The 21,844-nt window shown below is 41.8% G+C and overlaps 1 protein-coding gene and 1 long non-coding RNA gene across 10 annotated transcripts in view; one reads left to right on the top strand and one right to left on the bottom strand.

Annotated features, from left to right (window-relative positions):
• Positions 1-21,844, bottom strand: part of LOC310762459 (uncharacterized protein) — a 245,049-nt gene that overhangs the window by 72,023 nt on the left and 151,182 nt on the right. For 6 of the 9 annotated variants that reach the window (XR_014547975.1, XR_014547976.1, XR_014547977.1 and 3 more), the window contains exon 3: positions 1,939-2,013. The exons of 2 other annotated variants lie outside the window; for them this stretch is intronic. Coding sequence is in view for 1 of the 7 variants with exons in the window: in XM_083613612.1 (XP_083469738.1) it covers positions 1,939-2,013 (75 nt within the window). In the remaining 6 variants the exon portion in view is untranslated. Of the gene's footprint in view, positions 1-1,938; positions 2,014-19,778; positions 19,839-21,844 lie in introns of those variants that run through there. One more of the 9 variants, XR_014547982.1, reaches the window with a different exon arrangement.
• LOC310762508 lies at positions 738-14,570 on the top strand. Its single transcript, XR_014548041.1, has 3 exons — positions 738-887; positions 7,894-8,006; positions 14,108-14,570. It is a non-coding gene; the product is annotated as an uncharacterized lncRNA (long non-coding RNA).

Below are 21,844 nucleotides of genomic sequence, written 5' to 3'. Positions count from 1 at the left end.
GCTTCCACCCGCAGTATTACGTGTATGTCAAGGAAAATCCAGATGTATTTCAACCCTACTCAGATCCAGCCTGTTGGAGTTGTAGTCCAAAACATCTGGAAGGCACTAGTTTGCCAATGGTGGTTGTAGTACAACTTTGTGAGTGATCAACAAGGACTTGGATCTGTCTTCTGATTCCTCTCCCTGTAATTTAGGTAAACTTTGGAAGAGTAATTTTGTGCCACCAGTTAGTTTTCACACACATGTTTACCATTAACTGACAGCAGTAGCATCAAATGTGGGTTTGAACAAAGGAACGTGTTAATTATTGCAGGTAGAACAGTCATATCAGTGACATCAATTTGATGAGACGGGTTATACTCTCATTCAAGAACAATCAAAGCCTGTTCAGGCTTTAACAAAGAACAGGATAGAATGCATGGAGGGGACATTTTAACCACTATCCCCAGAACCTGTTTAAACATTTTCTTTTCCCAGTACCTATGTACATATAGTCAAATGTGGACAGGGTGCTTCTTGTACATTCAATCAGTATTGTATACTTTGAGAATCAGTGTCATGGACCAAAAGTCAGCTTCGCCTGTTGAACAGCAGCCTGAAGGGGGAGAAGAAGGAGTGACTCTACCTGCAGCTGATCAGCTTTCAAGGACACAGAGGAGAAGGCACTGATGAGAACCAGCTGGCTTCAGCCTTCTTAAGGAGAACTTCCAGCAGCAGTCAGCTACTGGTAACAGTGCTTGTAGTTCCTGTCTTGCTGCTTCCTGCTTGTCTTGACCCTTGACCCTATGATCATCAGATTCCCTGACTCCTGGCAGTCTAACCATGTGAATTGCTGTTTGCCCAATCCTTGGATTGGACCAGACTTTGGATGCTGACTCAGCATCCAGGCATGTAGAGCTCAGGGACTCTTCTGGTTGGCTGGCCTCCCACCCCACTGAGCTCTGCACATGGTTGCTCAGCAACAAGACTGTGACAACAGGCATTGTGCATAGGGTTTGTGCAAACAAGATGCTTGACTCTGTGAAAGTCTGGTGCTGAGCCATCAGGTGCGAATGTCTGAACAGAATTCAGGTCTTGAATCACTGTGTACATGTCAACCAGCTGAAAGTTTTAAAGCCAAACTATCACCGCTAGAGGGACGCGGGTGGCACTGTGGGTTAAACCACAGAGCCTAGGACTTGCCAATCAGAAGGTCGGCGGTTCGAATCCCTGTGACGGGGTGAGCTCCCGTTGCTCGGTCCCTGCTCCTGCCAACCTAGCAGTTCAAAAGCACACCAAAGTGCAAGTAGATAAATAGGTACCACTCCGGCGGGAAGGTAAACGGCGTTTCCATGTGCTGCTCTGGTTCGCCAGAAGCGGCTTAGTCATGCTGGCCACATGACCTGGAAGCTGTACGCCAGCTCCATTGGCCAATAAAGCGAGATGAACGCTGCAACCCCAGAGTCAGTCACGACTGGACCTAATGGTCAGGGGTCCCTTTATCTTTACCTTATAACCGCTAGGTTTTTTGCTCCTCTTAAGCAGTGGGGGGACGGATGGACTGTGGAACTCCAGATATTTTTAGACTCTTAACTCGCATCAGGCCAAGCCAATGGCCAGGGATGGTGGGAGTTGTAGTCAGAAGCATCTGGAAGGCCACAGGTTCTCTATCCCTACCTTAAGGGCTGCTTAAGGTTGCAATTCTGAACATGGGAGTAAGCAAACAGCATTGAACATAGTGGGACTTTCTTCTGAGGAAACATACATAGGGTTGCACTGTAAGCTCTCTCCTCAGCGAGGACTTCAATATTAGAAATAGGAGTAGAAATCCAGAAGGGATTCCATTATGTTGTAAACGTGGAACAGAGTGACAGATGGCAACATTTAAATGGATTCAGGGGGGAAAAAAACCCACTCAGGAGTGCAGTAAAGAGATTAAAATAAAAGGTGCTGACATACCAGATGGAGGTCTTCTTGAAGTCTTGAGATGTTCTGATGGCAATGCTGACCAGAGTTTCCCTTTTTCTCCCCCTCCTGGGATGAAGTCAGGAAAGGGTTTGCGTAAAAACTTTGCTTTTGACCTCATTAAATTTATTTTAAGGGGTTATCCTTAAAAATTCTCTCTTTTTGAGGATAAGAGAGATTTTCCCTTAGACTATAGATAAAGTTTGACCTCATAAGAAGCACTTTTAAAAATGTGTTTCTTCTGTGCAGCCCTCTACATGTCTATAGTAATAGCTGGTTCCTTTCTAGACCTACCGCCGTTCAGCCCAAAGGTCCCCAAAGCAGTGGACAGAATACGAATACAAAGGAAAAACACAATAAAAACAAATACAAAAGTATAATTAATTAATTAATCCATTAATAAAAAGTATAAAATAGTAAAATAATTTGAAGCGCCAAGTCACTCTGGATTCATGGTCTTGCAATGATGCACTCGTACAGACACGACTCCACAGCACACAGAAGCCAAATTAACTCACATCCTCCCCTCAAATCTCTCCCTTAGGAACAAGCAAAGAGGGAGAGTGCTCTCACTCTCATCAGAACCCAAAGAAGTATCACAAAGGGCAAGATACCTTTGGTGCCCCACCCTTCAGAAGTAAGCTCCATTGAGTTCAATGGCACTTACTCTCCTATTGCTTGTAGAAATGCATCTTCAAACTGGGAGATGATGTGAAATCCTTTCCATGCTGCTTTTCAGACCCATGAAAAATAATGCCTACTTGTAAGGGCATAAAAAGGCATTTGACTTGCCCTTCTGGGGCTGAAACGTGGGACAGGTGTGTCCCCCCCCCAACATAAAAATAAAATCTTCTAAGAAAGAGGGTTAACATATTTTACCATGCATGTTTCTGGGGGTTCCAAGTCTACATTTAATATTTTATTTTAAATAAGAAGTAGCTTCTTCTCAAGGAAAAGAGAGGTTTTTATTAGCTAATGAATAATAATATTTAACTCACGGCTTTAATAGCTTGGTAGCATATGAAATTTGCAACTGCCCATGCATTCAGTGTTAGGTAATTGAAGCAACTTGATCTGGTATTGGACTAAATCTAAAAGATAAATATACAACATAGTGTACTGTGCAAGCTTAGACATGAGAAGTAAATTCTACTGAGCTGAATGGGTCTTACTCCCAGGCAAGCAGTCTTAGGGAGCAATCTTACAGACCCTGGGAGGGCATCAAGGGACCATAGGATAAAGCAGATCTCCCATATGGCTTTGAGTTTCTGTACTGATATTTATTTATTTATTTTGAAGTACTGGGTTATTGTTTTTTCTCCCATTGCAACCAATGGAATGGAAAATACAACTCTGCTCAAAAAAATATTACCCCCTCAGATACAAAAACAGAGAGAAACACCAACACTCTCCCCCCCCCCCTCTCACCCCTTCTATCCTGTTGGCATGAGTCTGGCAAAGCTTTGGATTAGGCAGTCCATAAATAGGATTTCCCCCTCCATGGACCCTTTTGGATAACACTGCCTAGGATTCATTGTGTATGATTTTTTTCAGTTGTACTAGAGCTGAAATTTGTCATGATAAAAAAATAAATGCTAGATATCCATTTATAGCATACTATGAAGGATTGTTGCCATTTATTTCACTTGAGTTTCCTGCAAATCTATAATGAACAGCAAAGCTAAATGATAAATGCTGACTAGCCTGCACCCTACCCTGCAGAGTACTTGCTCTAGACAGATTCTGCATTAGGCCCCACACTTATAAAGTATCTTATAAAGCCTTTACTCATAACTATTACAACTATGGGCACAATCCACCAAATTCTCCCCACTGAGATATTCTTCTTCGGCTCCCATTCATTCCAGTGTTTGAATTACAAGAGGGACAAGGAAATTGAGATGGGAGACTTGTAGATTTCATTAAGGTCTTTGTCTAACTTTCCCTCCATAATCTGAGCACTAGCATGTGGGTGCATTGTGCCCCTAGAAACAAATGACTAGCCTAACTGGCAAGATAATTGTCTTCAAACAAATGCTGTTTCATTTGACCTCTTGTATGGTAAATGCATGATTGTTAGCTATACTGTTGTGTAAAAGATAAAGGTAAAGGGATCCCTGACCATTAGGTCCAGTCGTGACCGACTCTGGGGTTGCGGTGCTCATCTCGCTTTATTGGCTGAGGGAGCCAGTGTACAGCTTCCGGGTCATGTGGCCAGCATGACTAAGCCTGTCTGGCGAACCAGAACAGCGCACAGAAACGTCGTTTACCTTCCCGCCGGAGCGGTACCTATTTATCTACTTTCTTTTTGACGTGCTTTTGAACTGCTAGGTTGGCAGGAGCAGGGACCGAGCAATGGGAGCTCACCCTGGTTGTGGGGATTCGAACCGCCGACCTTCTGATCGGCAAGTCCAAGGCTCTGTGGTTTAACCCACAGCCCCAGCCACGTCCCTTATACTGTTGTGTATGGGCATTTAAAATAAAAATAAAAATGAGGAAATAAAGGGGAAATGCCAGCAATAATGGCCTTCAGCTAACGTATTCCTTCCAGCAAACTTCTTTCCCACCCTAGGTACGTCATCACATCACCTAGGATGCCTAGTATATCATGAATAAGGGGTGGAATTTAGCTACCAACTCAAAACCCCACCATGGATTGTTATGTACTTTAATATTGGAAGTTCATGGACTTTTTTTTACTACTGCAAGTCACCTGGTATTGTTATGTTGCTTCAATAATTTCTTTAAAACCCTTTCATGTAAATTCCCATCACCTAATGGTATCATCAAAAATACTACATGCTTCATACTGCACTTTTGACATCATGCACCAAAAAGCATAGGAAACACACTCCAGAAAATATATGAAAGAACAGTGACAATAGGAAATATATGCAGCTTCTCCCAGATGATGTCCTGGGCCCAAATCTTTCAGAAATTGATTTCTTGAATTCAGATAAATATATTTGGGAAATAGACTGGAGACTTTAAAAACTGCTCTACCTGAAGAACTAATCCTCAAACTAGGGTAGGAAAGGAATCCATTTAAAAAAGATTTGTACAAAGAATGCAGCTTGATTCAGATACAGTTGGATTTTCTTTGCATTGGATGACCTCTTGCATTGGCAGTTTTATGTTTTGTGCATTGTCTTTTAAAAAAAAGAACCCTAAGTAATTATATGCAAAATAGCATACAAAGGAAGATGTATATTGTACATATAATACATATGAAAGAGTCATGCATTGTTTGTATTTTTAGTGAGATGGGTAAAAATGTAAGTCACTTCCTGTACAGATCAAGGAGTAAGAAGGGAATAAGAAAACAAAATTCCATGTGGATAAGTTCAGCACTGAGGTTTTAATAAAAATCCAGCCCTGTCTGAAGCCATCCATTCCTTACCCAAAACAAAAGACCCTTATTATATCGGGACTCTTTCCCAAATAACTCCAGAGCAATGCAGTGAGTTAAGAAATTGCTATTGAAGGTGATGATCGTTGGTTTGACTTCTTAACAACCAATGGAGATTTCACCTCTGTCTCGCAATTGATTTAACTAAGCTATTTTTCACCTCTGGTACATCTACATTCAACTTGTGTCACTCACTGGGAAAAAAATCGCCTTTCATATTTCTAAAGCACAGGTTTCACCCACAGCTGATGATTTATCTGTGTTTCTCCATCAGGAAAAGGCTATCCACAGCCCTCCAGATGTTATTGGGCTACAACTCTCATTACCGCTGACCACTGGCCATGCTGGCTGGGGCTGATGGAAGCTGAAGTCACCGTCCCCCTTCACCACCATCCTACATACTGAATAGGCAATTGAGAAGAAAATGCCACCTGAAAGTTATTATACTAATAGAAAATGGACCTATTGAGATCAAAATGATACTAAGGCAGGGAAGAAAGAGAAAAGCTATGATAGCTGTCCAGGCAGTATGATACTGGAAATAAATGTCTCCTGCATATGAATTAGTTCCAAGATGTTTAAAGCCTCTTGAGGGAATATTTTTAATATGGCAACAAACACCATTTTCTTGATTACTTTTAAGACCCGATTAAAGTGAAGGAGCTCTGCCCAATAAGTTGTTTCTGGAGGGCGGGAGCTAACTGAATATAATTTTGGGGATTGGGGATGGGAAATTGTGCTGCCATTTAGGTCTGAAATACACAGCCTTGAGAAATGCTTTTTTAAAGCTGTTTGCTTTTTAAATGGCAACAGTCTGTATATCTATTTGTCTAGACTCCATCAAGGGGCCTATTGTAGCTGGAGGCTTAGGCTTGAAGAAGACTAAAGGGCTACATCATGTCAAAAACCTGAAGTAGGAATTATTGCCTTTCTTGCTTCAGTTCACAGCTGTATTATGTCACCAAATCACATCACAGTGTAATCAAAGATGAATAAAATATTTTTCCCCTTTACCTTAAATGCTTTTCCTGTCAATTACAATCAAAGGACATGATTTCAGGTCTGTCAGTTGGCTGGGTTCCTTCTGACTGATGACTCTAAAACTGTCATCTACTAAATATAAAATGAATCAGAGAAGTCTCAGAATGATTCTGCCATTAAGAAAGAAGTTTTTTTTTCCTTCCCACAGGGGACAGAAAAATAATTGGTCTTTAAAGAATGAAATCAAAGATGTTAAAAATGACTCTTGTGGTCTTTCCCCCCTCTCTATATTATTGGCATTTTCGTCCGTACAAAAATTTCAGTAATTTTCCTTTGGGAAAAGCTCCTATCAGCATTCTAATCAACCCGATCTCATCTCATGTGCCATTAAAGTAAACATTAACTAATATCTTATTTTTATAAGTCCATACTTTTTTGTTCGTATTATTAGGTGCTCTATGATGGCAAACTGTAATCCCACTACAACGACAACTTCTAGGCAGTTTACTAGCTTGATTACATCATTAACCATAATCAAAAACAGTTCCCCAGAATGATTTCAGCTTAGTGGTAGGGATTGTTTCCTTTGATCTCAGTAGCATCATTTTACGATAGGTTGCTCCTCATTTACACTACAAATGCTGGCAAAAATGAAAGTGGTATCTTTGCAAGCAATATTGGATAAAATAAAATAACCAGTTCAGCAGTCTATGCCAGTTGCTTTCATCGATGAACAATCAGAATTTCTTTTTTAAATCCTGAAAGAAAAGTCTTAGATTGTGTCTCATCTCTGTATGATATTGCTTTGTGTTTTCTGTTTAGTAGCATTTTTAACAGTTTCCAATCCCCCCCTCTTTTTAAGTCTTTATTAATGAATGTGTTAAAAACAACCCGTTTTGCATTGTGCTCCAGCAAAAGGAGATTGATCAACATATCACTGCAGTACTTTGGCGATATACATAGCATAACATTTTACTTTAATGTAGTAATATACTGCTTTTTTACTGTTTCATTTGTAATGTTGTCACCACTGATGAGCAAATACAAACCTACAGACTGTTTGAATAATGCATGTCATTATTGGGGAAGTAATATTTCTCTCTGTGCTGAAAGTGGATTCCGCATTGATTATTTGGGTGAGCACAATCTACGAGACTAGAAAAAATATATACAGTGCAGGTCAAGTGCAAGGTATAAGTTGTTTACATAGACTTATTTAGCAGCCCCCTATCTTATGCTATTGTTCCTATACAATCTCCATTCTGGATTTAAGAATCCACATGGTATTTGCTGTTGGGGAAGGCCAATCCACTGATCTGCCTTCCATGGATAAAACCCAATACAGAAAACCAAAGTACCTTGGAAAGATGAAGACAGCACATCTACTGCTCTACTTTTACAAGTGCAAAGTGGTGGTCAGTCCACTTCTGATCTCTGTGATGAAAGGAAATGTATGAAACTAAATAAGATAAATAAATCTCAGTTGACATGGATAGCTCTGTTTCTTTGTTCAGATATATATTTGAATGCTTATCCACCTCTGATCTATCTCCACACAGCTTGCAGCTTCTATGGCTGGGAACCAGAAATGTCTTTACTCAGATTTTAATCTTCTCCACTCCCTCCAAACTGGCAAATGAGAGAAAGAATTAAGAAGAGGAAATGGTTATTAGTAAGACCTAGAATACAAAGTTTTTATTTTTGGGAAAAGAGGAGAAGCTGTAGGGTTTAGGTGAATGAGAAGAAAGGTGTGCTCCTGGACCAAGGGAGAGTCAGGAGTTGCCAGTAGATTTGGTCCTCTCTTCTCACCTCTGAATTTTTGCTTCTTGTTTTTACTCACGTTCATAGGCAGGGGTGACCATATCATACTCCCGGTGATAGCTCCTTGCACATTATAGTACCTTTGAAAAATCTCTAACATTTACGTGAGCATTTAGGGGGAATGCTTTTTAGGAACAGCTAAAAAGTCTCTGGGAAAAATATTACTGTTCCAATTTTGAATTGGAAACTGGCCAGTGTGCAGAACTACAGTGGTGCCTCTGGTTACGAACTTAATTCATTCTGGAGGTCCTTTCTTAACCTGAAACCATTCTTAACCTGAGGTACCACTTTAGGTAATGGGGCCTCCTGCTACCGCCACACCACTGGCGCACGATTTCTGTTCTCATCCTGAGGTAAAGTTCTTAACCCGAGGTACTACTTCCGGGTTAGTGGAGTCTGTAACCTGAAGTGTTTGTAATCCGAGGTATTTGTAACCCAAGGTACTCATATGCAGATCTCTTGACAGTGTCTTTGCAGGATAACCAAAAGCTCACACATCTCTCTGGAGGATATATGTGAGCTCCCACAGAAGATCAAAAAGCAGATGTTTGAGTCACCAGAACATCTGCTCTTCCTACTGTGTGAAGTCATCTCTGTCACAGAATAATTCCCATAGTTCTGGGGTCTGTTTTTGTAGTATGAAATTACTTTATTGTTTTGATATTTGCCACTTGAGTACTTTGGTTAATCTGTCACTCTCATGACACAAAATAATCAGTCACAATATCAGCTGAATGACCTAACCAATAAGTGAAACCCGGACCCAAAGTTGCATCTGATATTCTCAACCATATTGGAGGATGGCAAAATATTATCCAGGGAGTTTGAAATTCTCCAGCCATTCATCCTGGAAAAGAACATGCCCAGAAAATTGATGCAAAACTTCATTTTTGGCAAATTCCAACCCATTTCTTAAACAGATGCTTTCCCCCTGCCTTAAGCCACTGCCCTCTCTTCCTCCAGGAAATTTATCCCAGCCCAGATCTGACATTGGAAGTGAGCCAGAGTACAGAGAGATAAAAGGGGTGGGGAACTGCTTAGTCACCTTTACACTCCATTTCATGGGGAAAAAATATACCCCATCACTCATTTATATGTGAATAGGCCACATATGAACAAAATATATATGGATGATTCATTTACATATAGTTTGAGCCTGTTATTACTGGAGTGAATTGATAAATACATGAATTCACCACCTAAGGCCGACTTTTTTTGGACTCAGGGCCACTTTTGCAAATTAGAGAAATTGCTATGGGAATCACATACAGACACACATATGCCACAAGCAAGTACACATCACAAACTATGTTATTTGCTACAATAGAATACTTCTTTCAAGCCTAATGTCAGCAAGGGGGGGGGGTTATCAGGGAGGCACCACTTAGCCAGCAGGAGTGGGGGGACCTTGTTCCCACAAAAGGGAGTGATGACCACCAACCTGGATGAATTTAAAGGAGGAGGAGACATATTTTGTTAATTTAATTGTTTTTTTATTTAATTTATATACCTCCCTTCATCCAAAGACCTTAGGGTGGTTCACAAGATAAAAGCACAAAATAGACAGTTTAAACAAAAACAAAACAATACCCCTCCACAGACATGTTTAAAAGGCCATAGAATATTAATCAGCCAAAGGACTTGTTAGGAGGAACAAGTTGTGCAACCTAACTTTTGCGTGTTTGGACCCAGAGACCTCCCCCCTAAATAAAGACACATTTGACTCAAATTTTAGTTTTGGTTTTTGGCAGAATTTAGGCCACAACGTCATTGATTACAGAAAAGTGAGTGGTTGCATAGGCTCTGGTTCGACTAGCTCCTTACACGCTTGCAGGTAGCGCTGACCCAGAACTCTATCATAGGTCAGCCAAGGGTGAACACCTGAGGAAGGTGAAAAGCCTGGGAACAGACTCTGTTCACTCCCCAGATGCTCCCCTGGACTCAGGCACAGGCATAACCCCCTTTCAGGGGTTGACCAAACCAAGTTGAGTCCCTGGATTCCTTTAACGGAATACCCTTCACATAGGGATGGCGAGACCGTTCTCCCATCCCTGTCACCTGAACCAGTGGCTATCCGCAACCTTACAAGTTGTGACGAATTGCTATGTGGCAGGCGAAACCCAAATGGCCACAGCCAATCAGCCAAGTGGGGAAAATTCCTGCTGTGCCCCTGTCCCAACGACAGACGACACGCGACGGCAAAATGCCCTAAAATTAAGGAGAGGTGGGTGGGTGTTCCGATGCACGAGCCAAAAGAGGAAGCTCTGGGACCCATGCATGGCTTTATATAGGTCCCTCAATCCATTTAGACTGCACCCCATTGGCCAGATTAAACCCAGCAACTAAGGACCTACCAATCGCGTATTGTGGCTATCCAACAGACCCACCCACAACCAGGAGGTCAGTCTCCAGGTCTCACCACAACACATGCCCTCTTTTAGGGAGGACACGATTTCTAGTATGTGATTGAATCCCACCCAAAAATAATGCCAGTCTGGGAGCGGCACCCTGGGTGATAAATCCAGGACTATATACATTTTCCCAGGACCACCATGGACAGCTGGAATTATCAGGCACCTGAAGAAACAGTTGCTGGGAATCACACGTGGGGACAATGCTGCTGCTCTCGGATCCTGCTTATTAGCTTCCTATTTGGGCACTCTGAGAATAGGATGCTGGCCACTGGGTGGGCCTTCTTAAAAGCAATCTAGAAAAAATAATACAGTAGCCCAGACATTACTGGCAGTCTTCCTTGTATAAGTGGAGAAAACCCTTGATGGCACAGCTTATTCCAAAAATTGAACAGAGATGGAGGTCACCAGTTCTTGCCTCAGATGTTTCAGGCACCCTTAACTGTCCTCAGGTTCTCCCCCTTTCAAAACAGATTTTGTGGTTGCCAATGACAACCTCAGAGCTCCACATTCCCTTTCCCCCCACATACTTACAAAGGAAAGAAGAAAAGGAGGAAAATACAAATTGGAAGCTTTTTTTTTTTTTTGACAGGTGGCAAGTAATATTCATCCAAGTATTTCTCTCCGCCTATATTTTGTACATCCCTTGCTTCTTCTTCTTCTTTTAAAAAAAGAATCATATAAAGTCTGCCATAATCGCATGTAAATTAGCTGCTGTTTTCGGAATGGCAGCTTCCTGCATAGCCTAAAAGCACAATATACAGCAAATGAAGCTGCTGCCTCCATCCTTCAATTTGGTAAATGCTTCCAGCGTAAGAAAAATATTTTTAAAATTGCCAATAATTATAAAAATGTTGCTTGCCACGGCATAATTATTTTATAAACCACACAGCATACAACTGTTTCTCGTCACGGAGGCCATCTCCACACTGTACCATATGGCTAATGGCTTCTATTTTGCCTCACACCATACTGTGTGTGCCTTTCTCATCATACTGTATTGGCTACTGAATCAGTTTGCTGTTAATGTCTGTGTTACCCTTTCACTGCATGTTTATTTTATGAGATTGTGGCATCTGTTTTTGGTGTTTACTCTAAAAGCGACAGAGTTCCCTTTCCAGAACCTGGATATTACTGCAATATTAATTTCCCAAGACAGGCTTTTGTTGTTGTTGTTGTTTATGCCTTTTTGCCTGTCTTCGTGTGTGTGCGTGTGTGTATGAAACCTGATAGAACCCAGTGCACATTATAACAAAACTTAGATTATTCAACCCGAATACCCACCTACCAGTTCCTTTTTGAAACAATTCATTTAGGTGATTGAGCTTTTTCCCTCAGACACACATTTGGCTCTTCAGCTTCCCAAAGTATTAACATTTAAAGGTTCAGCTCCCTTTTTTCTTGTTTACATTCTCGCCTCTAAAACTGCAGTGTGCTATAATCTTTCAAAACCAATTCCAAATTTCAATACATTAGTAGCGTTATAAAAGACTATGAACGAGGGGCAGGCACAGAATACATTTTCAAAGTTTTTGTGGTACTAGAAAAAAACTTGCATTCTTTTCTAAAAAAAAATTCCTACAGAATTAAATTTAAAATGGAACTATATGTCATAGTTACACAATTAGAAGGAGAAGAATCCTCATGGTTTCATGCAGTTTATAAGAACTGAGCATTATAGGGAAAAGAGAAGAGCATGGTTTGTTTCAGATTATGGCTCCAGTTTCCAGCAAAAAGATCATAACTGTGGTGCTTGAGTTACAGAGGCGAGCTATGTTATCTTTTTGATCCCTCTCCCATTAGTTTCTGTTTTTGAAGACTACATGTAGCTTGACTGGATTGAAACTGAGGGGAGTCACGCAGTACTGGGCTCAGGAGTGGGGTGGTGGCAAAATTGGGGCCAAACTGTTGCACCAGTGGTCTTGCCACCAACCATCCCTTTGGTACTCCCTTTGGTGTATCCATGCAATGTTGACCTCGCCACTTCCCCTGCTCCACCCGCCCCCATCTAAGTAAGCAGGAGTGGTGCTGGTATCGGGAGGGTAACTCTGCCCCGCCACATGAACAACTACTGGAGTCAGGAATAGAGGTGCATGGATTCCACTGAGCTTCTCACAACTTATCCACCATCATTTCATCACTGATACAATATCTTCAAAACAGAGTTTAATATACTGAAAGTGAAAATGAATAATCTCAAAAGGAAGGCATCATCCCATTTTCACTGGGGCTGTGCACAGAACCTCTTATCTAGGGGTAGGCAACCTAAGGCCCGTGGGCTGGATGTGGCCCAATTGCCTTCTCCATCCGGCCCACAGACGGTCCAGGAATCAGTGCGTTTTTACATGAGTAGAATGCGTGCTTTTATTTAAAATGCATCTCTGGGTTATTTGTGGGGCATAGGAATTTGTTCATTTTTTCTTCCAAAATATAGTCCGGCCCACTACATGGTCTGAGGGACGGTGGACCAGCCCACAGCTGAAAAAGGTTGCTGACCTTCTCTTATCCTCCCTGTGGCTTCAATCTGGAGTGGGGTGGGGTGGGGTGGGAAAATCAAGCTAACCTACTCTGGGACAACCTGGAGAATAGGCACACCAGCTTGCCCCCCACAATTGAGGGGGCCAGTGCCATGTGATGTACTGACATCACTCACACATGATGCACGCTGTGCTGACATGTCACACACACTCATGTGTGGCATGAACATGTCGTACGGCATGTACAAGTGTTCACTGTGGAATATTGAGGGGGCCTGACCCCCTCCTTGAAATTTTTGAAGGCTCAGCCCCTCACCCTTCCATAGATGGAGCCCCTACTGGGAAACCAGACATCCTTGTGCAGTGCTGTTTCACAGGAGACTTTCCTGCAGGACCCCAAATTCAATCTCCAGGTAAGGTTGGGAATATCCTCAGTCTGAACCCCTGGACAGCCTTTGCCAATTGGAATAGACAATACTGAACTAGATGGGCCGATTGTGTGAGTCAGTATATGTTCCTATGAACTTGGAAGATGCCCCCCTCCCCTTTTTCATCTTGTCCAGGCAAGGAAAGCCATTTCGGCTGTTCTGCCTATTACGTGGTGACATGGAATAGGGCCTTCTCCATAGTGGCACCTCACCTGTGCTTATTTCCTCCCCTTGGAGGAATGACGGCATGCAATACTGTCATCATCTGGTTTTTGTTGCTACAAAAAAAATACAGGTCTTTGGGGAAATTAGATATTGTAAGGCCAACTATATTTGTTGAGACATGTCTGCTATGTTTGTTATGGTTTTGATTTTTAACTATGTTTTTCTCTTGGTTGTATTGAATGTAATTTTTTAAAATTAATTTGTTTTGAACTGCTCTGGGATCTGAATTAATGAAGGGTGGTTTAGAACTTCAGTACATAAGAAGTAAACAAACAACATCATGGAAAAGTGGCCACACAGCTCTGTGGCCTATCAAAGGCACCTACAAGAAGTCTTCTGTGGATGGTAACATCTGATCTTACATCCATAATTGTAATTCAGTTGGGTAACATATGTTTCTCTCATTTGCAGCAGGATTTTGCATTTTGCTGATCGATGTTTGTCTAGCTCTACTTCTCATGGGCATTTAAACCTAACATGCCTATAGGAAGATGTAAAGGATGTAAAATCAAAGGATGGATCTGGTATTTATGTACTGTGTCTCAGTTTATTTGCTTTGGAAACAGTGTCATGTCTCAAAACAAGCCATGTAAAGAGTTGCATGCAGGGCAAAAAACGATCAATGCAAGTGAAGGAAAACTATTGTCTGAGGCCTGTTGGTTTATATACCAAAACCTGGCTGGCACATTGGCAAAACTGCTTGACTTCTATGAACTGTTTTGATACATAAGTTTGCAGCTGAACGGATTCTACCTAGCAAGCTTCCTCAACAAGACACCAAGCAAGATGAAAGGAAATGGTTTAAACCATGACATTCTAAGGCCAGGTCATGTTCACCTCATTTATCACTTTAAGAAAAAGAAGAAGAAAAAGGTGGAGCTATTAAAATAAAGGCAGATGACACTGCTGTCTGGGCTGGAACCCATCTGGTAAAAGTATGAGTCCTTTCCTATTAACAGGTCATTGTGAATACCTCTTTGCCAAAGTAGCAGAATATGGTGCTTGGGCAAACAAAAAAAGCTTTTGAAGATCCTTATGGGAATTCAGTTACTCTTTTAACTGTGTAAATGCACATTTTGTTTCTACTATATAGAGCCTGAAATGAGCTATGTCCCAAATACTATCCCCAAACATCTGCAAGACACTGTATGGGTCAGATAATCTGATGACGTGATTTTCCCTTTGAAAGTTTGCCTGCAGATGGCTAGCAAGGTGCTTGTAATGTTTATTACAGCAGCGCTGAGTTATTTGTGTAGCTTTCGGAAGATTACTTTGTGATTTCAATGCAATCATTACTGCAGAGGCAAATATATATCTAGTAACACTGTGGCTTATGGAGAGGGAATTAAACAATGAAAATATTTCTCTTCTTTATATTGAATTAGAATCATCTAAATAATTTCATCATTTCAATGGAAAAAAGTTTCAGTTTATGAAAGCTTGCTAATCCATTATTTCCACATGAGGCTTGCTTCTAGGAACTGTGGTTTGTTAAAAGTGCTGAGAGTCTTCAAGAGACCCCCGTATTCCCCTCACAAACCCAATTTACATAACGGTTTAACAGTCAATCCTTCTTCCCAATGAACTCTTGAAATTGTAGCCCTTTGAGGAGAACAGGAGTATATCTGCACCCATAACAAACTACAATTCCCAGGATTCTTTGGGCAAAGCCAAATTGATATTGCTTTAAATGTATAGTGCAGATGGGGTTTTAACTGGATACCACCCTTTGAATGCATTTTGATTAACTTGGGCCTGTAGCAGCTCTATGGTTCTCATAATCCCTAGACGTGTTCTCTGGAGTTGTAGTCCAAAACATCTGGAGAGCAGCAGGCTGGGGAAGACTGTTAAACACCATTTGCAACTATGTGCTATTATAGTCTTGAACATCTTGCATGCGTGTATCTGAAGAAGTGTGCATGCACACGAAAGCTCATACCAAGAACTAACTTAGTTGGTCTTTAAGGTGCTACTGGAAAGAAAATTTTTTTTTATGTTGCATGCAAACGTTCATCTAAGCCAAGGGTGGGGAATTGGATCCCGCCAGCAAACTGCATTCAGAACTGGTCCATCCTCTGCAGACCATTTTGCCAGGTGAATGGGACTGCCTTCCTGTTAACCACCACACATTAGCCAGGTTGCTTGATAGGTCATGTGACCAAGCTGAAAGGGATCCTTGTCTTGTCCCACTCCTGCCACACACTTTTGGGGGGACCTATGCTTAGCTAGACAGCATCTTAAAAAGCAGAGACATCACCTTGCCAACAAAGGTCCGTATAGTTAAAGCTATGGTTTTCCCAGTAGTGATGTATGGAAGTGAGAGCTGGACCATAAAGAAGGCTGATCACTGAAGAATTGATGCTTTTGAATTATGGTGCTGGAGGAGACTCTTGAGAGTCCCATGGACTGCAAGAAGATCAAACCTATCCATTCTGAAGGAAATCAGCCCTGAGTGCTCACTGGAAGGACAGATCGTGAAGGCTCCAATACTTTGGCCACCTCATGAGAAGAGAAGACTCCCTGGAAAAGACCCTGATGTTGGGAAAGATGGAGGGCACAAGGAGAAGGGGATGACAGAGGACGAGATGGTTGGATAGTGTTCTCGAAGCTACCAGCATGAGTTTGACTAAACTGCGGGAGGCAGTGGAAGACAGGAGTGCCTGGTGTGCTCTGGTCCATGGGGTCACGAAGAGTCGGACACGACTAAATGACTAAACAACAACAACAACAACAACATGCTTAGCTGAGTTCAGCTGGTGAAGCCCAGGCTCAGCACTGGCTCAACCAGGAAAGCCCCAATGTCTACTATATCCAAACTCTCTCATCCCTGCAGATGTTGGCTTTGGATTGTGCTGTAATTTGGATCCAATAAACTGAGTTAAATGCAACCCTTAGGGGGAAAGTCTCAGTGTACATACTTATGGGTAAACATCTATGATTCTGTGATCCTTACAATTCTACTGTTAGTCTATAATTGTCTCATACAAAAAAGGAACCTACAGAATAAAGAGCTAACGGCTTGGAATGGGGGGGGGAATGATATCTAACACCACTTTTAAATATATAACTGGCAAAAATCCAAAATACACGCTGCAAATGAGCAGAGAAAACGGAGTCCTTCTCATTTTCATAATGATGGCTCACTGTGGCCTTACGGCTAATTCCTCATACAAATTTTTTATCATGAAAATGGATTAATGCACCATCTTTTCCACCTTCTTAAAATATTTGTTACAGGAATTAGGGTCTCTTCTCTGAATGTTAATTTCCGCCTGCTTCTCTAGCATACCTTGGTTTGGTCTTGTCAACCTGCTGCATTTTAACTATTTGTCCAGTTTCTTGGCACTCCTGCTCCTCTGGCACCAGGCTATTGGCTCTGCTATTGGCTTCAATGGGAACAGAATCACACCCTGTATGTTCTGTTCGACTTCTGAAAGTCAGGCCCTTTTGCCTTATGCAGATGATTCATGAGAACTAAAACTTTAGGAATAATAAGATCATAATTAAACAATGCAGTCCTAAGCTTGGCTAGTCATGCCATCCAGGAAAAGCAATTTGCTTTACTAGGGCTGGTGCAGGAAATGGACCTGCTTTGTGGGCTGGCATAGGCTCCAGCAGATCCTAGGGATGCAGGAAAGTTGGATTTAATCTGCATTTTAATGAGAAACTACCAAAATTTCCCTTATTGAACCAATACGCAAACTGAAACACAGCTATCTTTCAAGATTAGCACTTCTCTGAATTCTGTGATGCAGTCCTCCAACCAAACAATATGTACAAAAATGCATATATTCGGGGAAAATGTGTAAAACACCACATGTGTTGGTGAATACAACATACAAAAATGCATTACATGTAGGGGAATGGCTTGCCAAAAATGTGCATATTTGGCAAAACTGCAAAGACACATGTGTTTATTGGGAGACACATGTTTCTTTATATCCAAATACTGATGAATTTTAATGAGTGTTTTTTTCTTAGATGGAAATTGCTGCAGAAATGTGGAGAACTGAATTTAGGATTTGAAAAATGAGAGACTTAAGAGAACAAAAACTGACAGGGTTTCCCCTGCCTACCCACTCCCTTTCCATCTCTGAAATGCCCTCTTCTGGAGTTTTATGCCAGCTCAGTGGCGTAGCGTCGGTTGTCAGCACCCGGGGCAAGGCAAGTAATTTGCGCCCCCTAACCCGTGGATTTGCGCCCCCTAACCCGTGGATTTGCGCCCCCTAACCCATGGATTTGCCCTAACCCCAGATGTTGCGCCCGGTGCGGCCCGCCCCCCCTGCACCCCCCACGCTACGCCACTGTGCCAGCTACCTACCAGGTACCAACGTGGTCATCATTTCAGTGCATTTTTGAATTCCAGGGCATTTGGGCTGCACCAATGACTGGATGTTTTTACTCTATGGGTTATATTAAACTAACTTTTACTCATTGAAATTAATGAGTACTTAACTTAGGTCTGGGACGCGGGTGGCGCTGTGGGTTAAACCACAGAGCCTAGGACTTGCCGATCAGAAGGTCGGTGGTTTGAATCCTCACAACAGGGTGAGCTCCCGTTGCTCGGTCCCTGCTCCTGCCAACCTAGCAGTTCGAAAGCATGTCAAAGTTCAAGTAGATAAATAGGTACCGCTCCGGCGGGAAGGTAAACGGCGTTTCCATGCGCTGCTCTGATTCGCCAGAAGCGGCTTAGTCATGCTGGCCACATGACCCGGAAGCTGTACACCGGCTCCCTCGGCCAGTAAAGTGAGATGAGCGCCGCAACCCCAGAGTCGGCCATGACTGGACCTAATGGTCAGGGGTCCCTTTACCTTTACTTACTTAGGTCTATTAATTTCAATGGGTCAACTCCAAGTAAAAGTTAGTTGAATTCAACTCATGAGTTCCGCTAGCAGAAGCCAGTGAAAGGTCTTCCACTAGCACAGGGTTTTTCGCTCCTTCTCCTACTGCATGCTCCTTGTGCACCCTGATTGGTTCAGGAAGTCAGTGGAAACCCCAGAATAGTGCATGGAGGGAGGAGAGGGGAGATTCCATATAGCGCATTTAAATGCTTGATGGAACCCATTCCTTAGTGCTATGTTGAATTCCTCCCTGTGTTTTCAATGTGTGTAAAAAAATATATATTGTATTTTATTCCTGTTCTTAATCTCTCTGCAAATTCTCGTTGTGGGAAACAATTCCCCAATTCAGTAAACCTAGGATAATATACCACCAATAGGGATGCTGCCTTTGGTAGATTCTGCCAACGTACACTGTCAGCTAGTGGAACACGGACCTCTACAGAAGCAGAACCTGCCCCCCAGTGGAGACCAGTGCAGACTGGGAGACATTTCCACCTCTTCCAAATCCCATCCAGCATAGCGGATTGGTGTTTGGGTTGCTGTACAGATGGAACCAATGGAAAAATAATACAAAAAGATTCTGAATAAACCTTCTTTGGTAGTGGCACCCGCCCTGTGGAACACCCTCCCATCAGATGTCAAGGAAATAAACAGCTATTTGACTTTTAGAAGACATCTGAAGGCAGCTCTGTATAGGGAAGTTTTTAATGTCTGGTGTTTTATTTTTAATATTTTGTTGGGAGATGCCCGGAATGGCTGGGGCAACCCAGTCAAATGGGCAGCATATAAATATTATTATTATTATTATTATTATTATTATTATTATTATTATTATTATTAGCAAGGACTTTTGGAATAGTTCCATTAACCCATACATCATTTTTATTTTTATTTTTATTTTAAAAACAATTTTTCAAGTGTGGAACTGAGTTGGAGATCTTTTGACTTGCCCAAGGCCACACAGGTGTGTTTGTGAATGAAATAGAATTTGAGTGTAAGGTGGTTCTGCTGAGCTACAATGGCTATAACATTTCATTAATATGATCTGGCTATACTCTTCAGTTTAAGATTCCAGCTTATACCTTGAAGCTAGTGGATGAGATCCAAAGTCTACAGAGCGGGTGGAGTGGGTTGTGTGTGTGTGTGTGTGTGTATTCAATCTTAGTCTTTGAAGCTTGCTGAAGATTTTTCTCAAACCGTATTTTATTAGGACTGTGAATTTTTCAGCTTGTAAAACTTACTCCATTTCTCTCCTTATTTTTCCCTTCCTTAGCCAGCTGAAACCAGTATGTTCGGGTGAAGATCAAAGTCAAAATGTTGACATTTTCTGTTTAAAATAAAAATGCTTGTATAAGTATCTGTTAGGCACAAATTTACTTCATGCCATTTTCAATCAACTCCGTAGGCAAGCTGCACATATAGAAAAAACAAATCACTCCCTATTCATACTTCTACAAATATCTCATGTAGCCTTTGTTTATCCATGGAAAGAAACTGAGCATATCTTCCGCAGTTTAACTGCAGGTCATCTGAAGGGCAGTATTAGGAATCCTGTGATCCATATAGGCCTCCCAAGAGGGCAAGAACAAGACCTGTTTGATCCAGCACCTGCTGTGAAGCTACCACTTGAAAACTAGCCCCCCTACCCCCACTACTTTGGTAAATTTCTGCAAAACTGTGAACAGACCAAATATGTAAGAAAGGGAAACAGAAAAGTCAGCTGGCTATAAACAAAGATACTATCGTAAACCACCGAGCAGTCACATTGGAACATCTTCATTCTAACCGAGTTGCTGTTTTAGCCAGGCAAATGATCCAAATTGAATGGATATTGGTGGCTGAAGTCTACTTCACTAGTTTTGGGCTTATTAAGTGTCTCTGTTGCTGCCCACATGTAAAACAAAAAACCAAAGTTCCTTGTAACCCAAGTAAGAAATAGTGTACAATAAAATCACATAAACATGATTTAAAAAACCAAATTGAACAACAGTACAACATCGTATCATTGGAGCTGCCCTGATGCCCAAGAAAACAAAAACGTAATTGCATTGGCATTGAAATGATAACAAGTTTGACACCAGCTGGTCCTCCATCAAGAGAGCATTCCATATTGCACTTAAATTCAGTGCAATCCATAATCTTTGAGTCCAAAATGTAAGCATACCCATCAGTCTCCAGACACGAGGTTTGTGAATAGGCCCAACTGGGCAAACCAAAGCAACAGACTTACAAAGAACCATGGGTATTACAGCTGTGTCAGAGGATTCATGGGATTCTTTCTCACAAAAAAGAATTAGAAGCCACACATTTAACAACCAGTTCAACTTCAGATGTGCTTCTTCATAATATTTGTATTATTTGTATTTGTAACTGAGGAGTAGGGAGCCTAGATATTGGAACTCAGCCTTTTCAAAGGTAAGGTACAACATTTTGAAAAATGGTTGCCTATGGCTCACTATTGACAGACAGACTTGACCATGCTGCAGGAGGCCTGGATAACCCTCATGAAATCCTGTTAGAAAAAGGTAAAATCACAGAAGAGGCGTTTACTTCAAAACATGGAAGGCCTGAGGAGAAATCTCCAAATTGCTTGCACCAACAGAGGCAATCACTGTCACTGCATACATCCCCAAAGAAAACATTTACAGCCCATTGCTGACTTCACAGTGCTGGATGTTCTTTCATTAAGGGTTGTCATAGTGGGGCTAGTAATCCTTTAATGTGCTTTCTCAATTGGCTGGAAGACATCCCAGACTTTTGAGCATTTGGTTGATGATGATATTTATGGATAACAATATATATTCGATCCCACTGAAGTCCATCAGTACAGTTACATCCATCAGGTAAGGTGCAGATCAGGATCTACAGCTAGTTTGACTGAAGCATTGAATCCCTAACAGAAGGTTTAAACTATAACAGTGGCCAACTCTGGGCTTTCAAATTTGAGCAACACACTGTGTGACACCCAAATTTGGTGCCTTTGTCTCATAACTTCCATTCTAAGCCACTGCTGTGACACCCCCGGTGGCGCCCTCCTGGCTCAGCACCCAGTGAGGGTGAACCATCCACACTCCCCTAAATCTACCTCTGACAATAATTAGGGTTTAAAACCCATGCTATTTATCTGGACGGCAATTCTACCCACCACCCCAACTCATCTCCATTGTGGAGAGAGAGAGAGAGAGAGAGAGAGAGAGAGAGAGAGAGAGAGAGAGAACCCCAGGGGTGACATGTCTTTATTGATACAGGTTTCTCTGACTATACTTATAAGCAAACAATGGCTCATAAAAGCTTTGATTGCTTTGGG

Source organism: Podarcis filfolensis (genome assembly GCF_964270895.1).
Source record: "Podarcis filfolensis genome assembly, chromosome: 5".
Classification (NCBI taxonomy): Eukaryota; Metazoa; Chordata; class Lepidosauria; order Squamata; family Lacertidae; genus Podarcis; species Podarcis filfolensis.
This window is presented reverse-complemented; position numbering and strand designations above follow the sequence as displayed.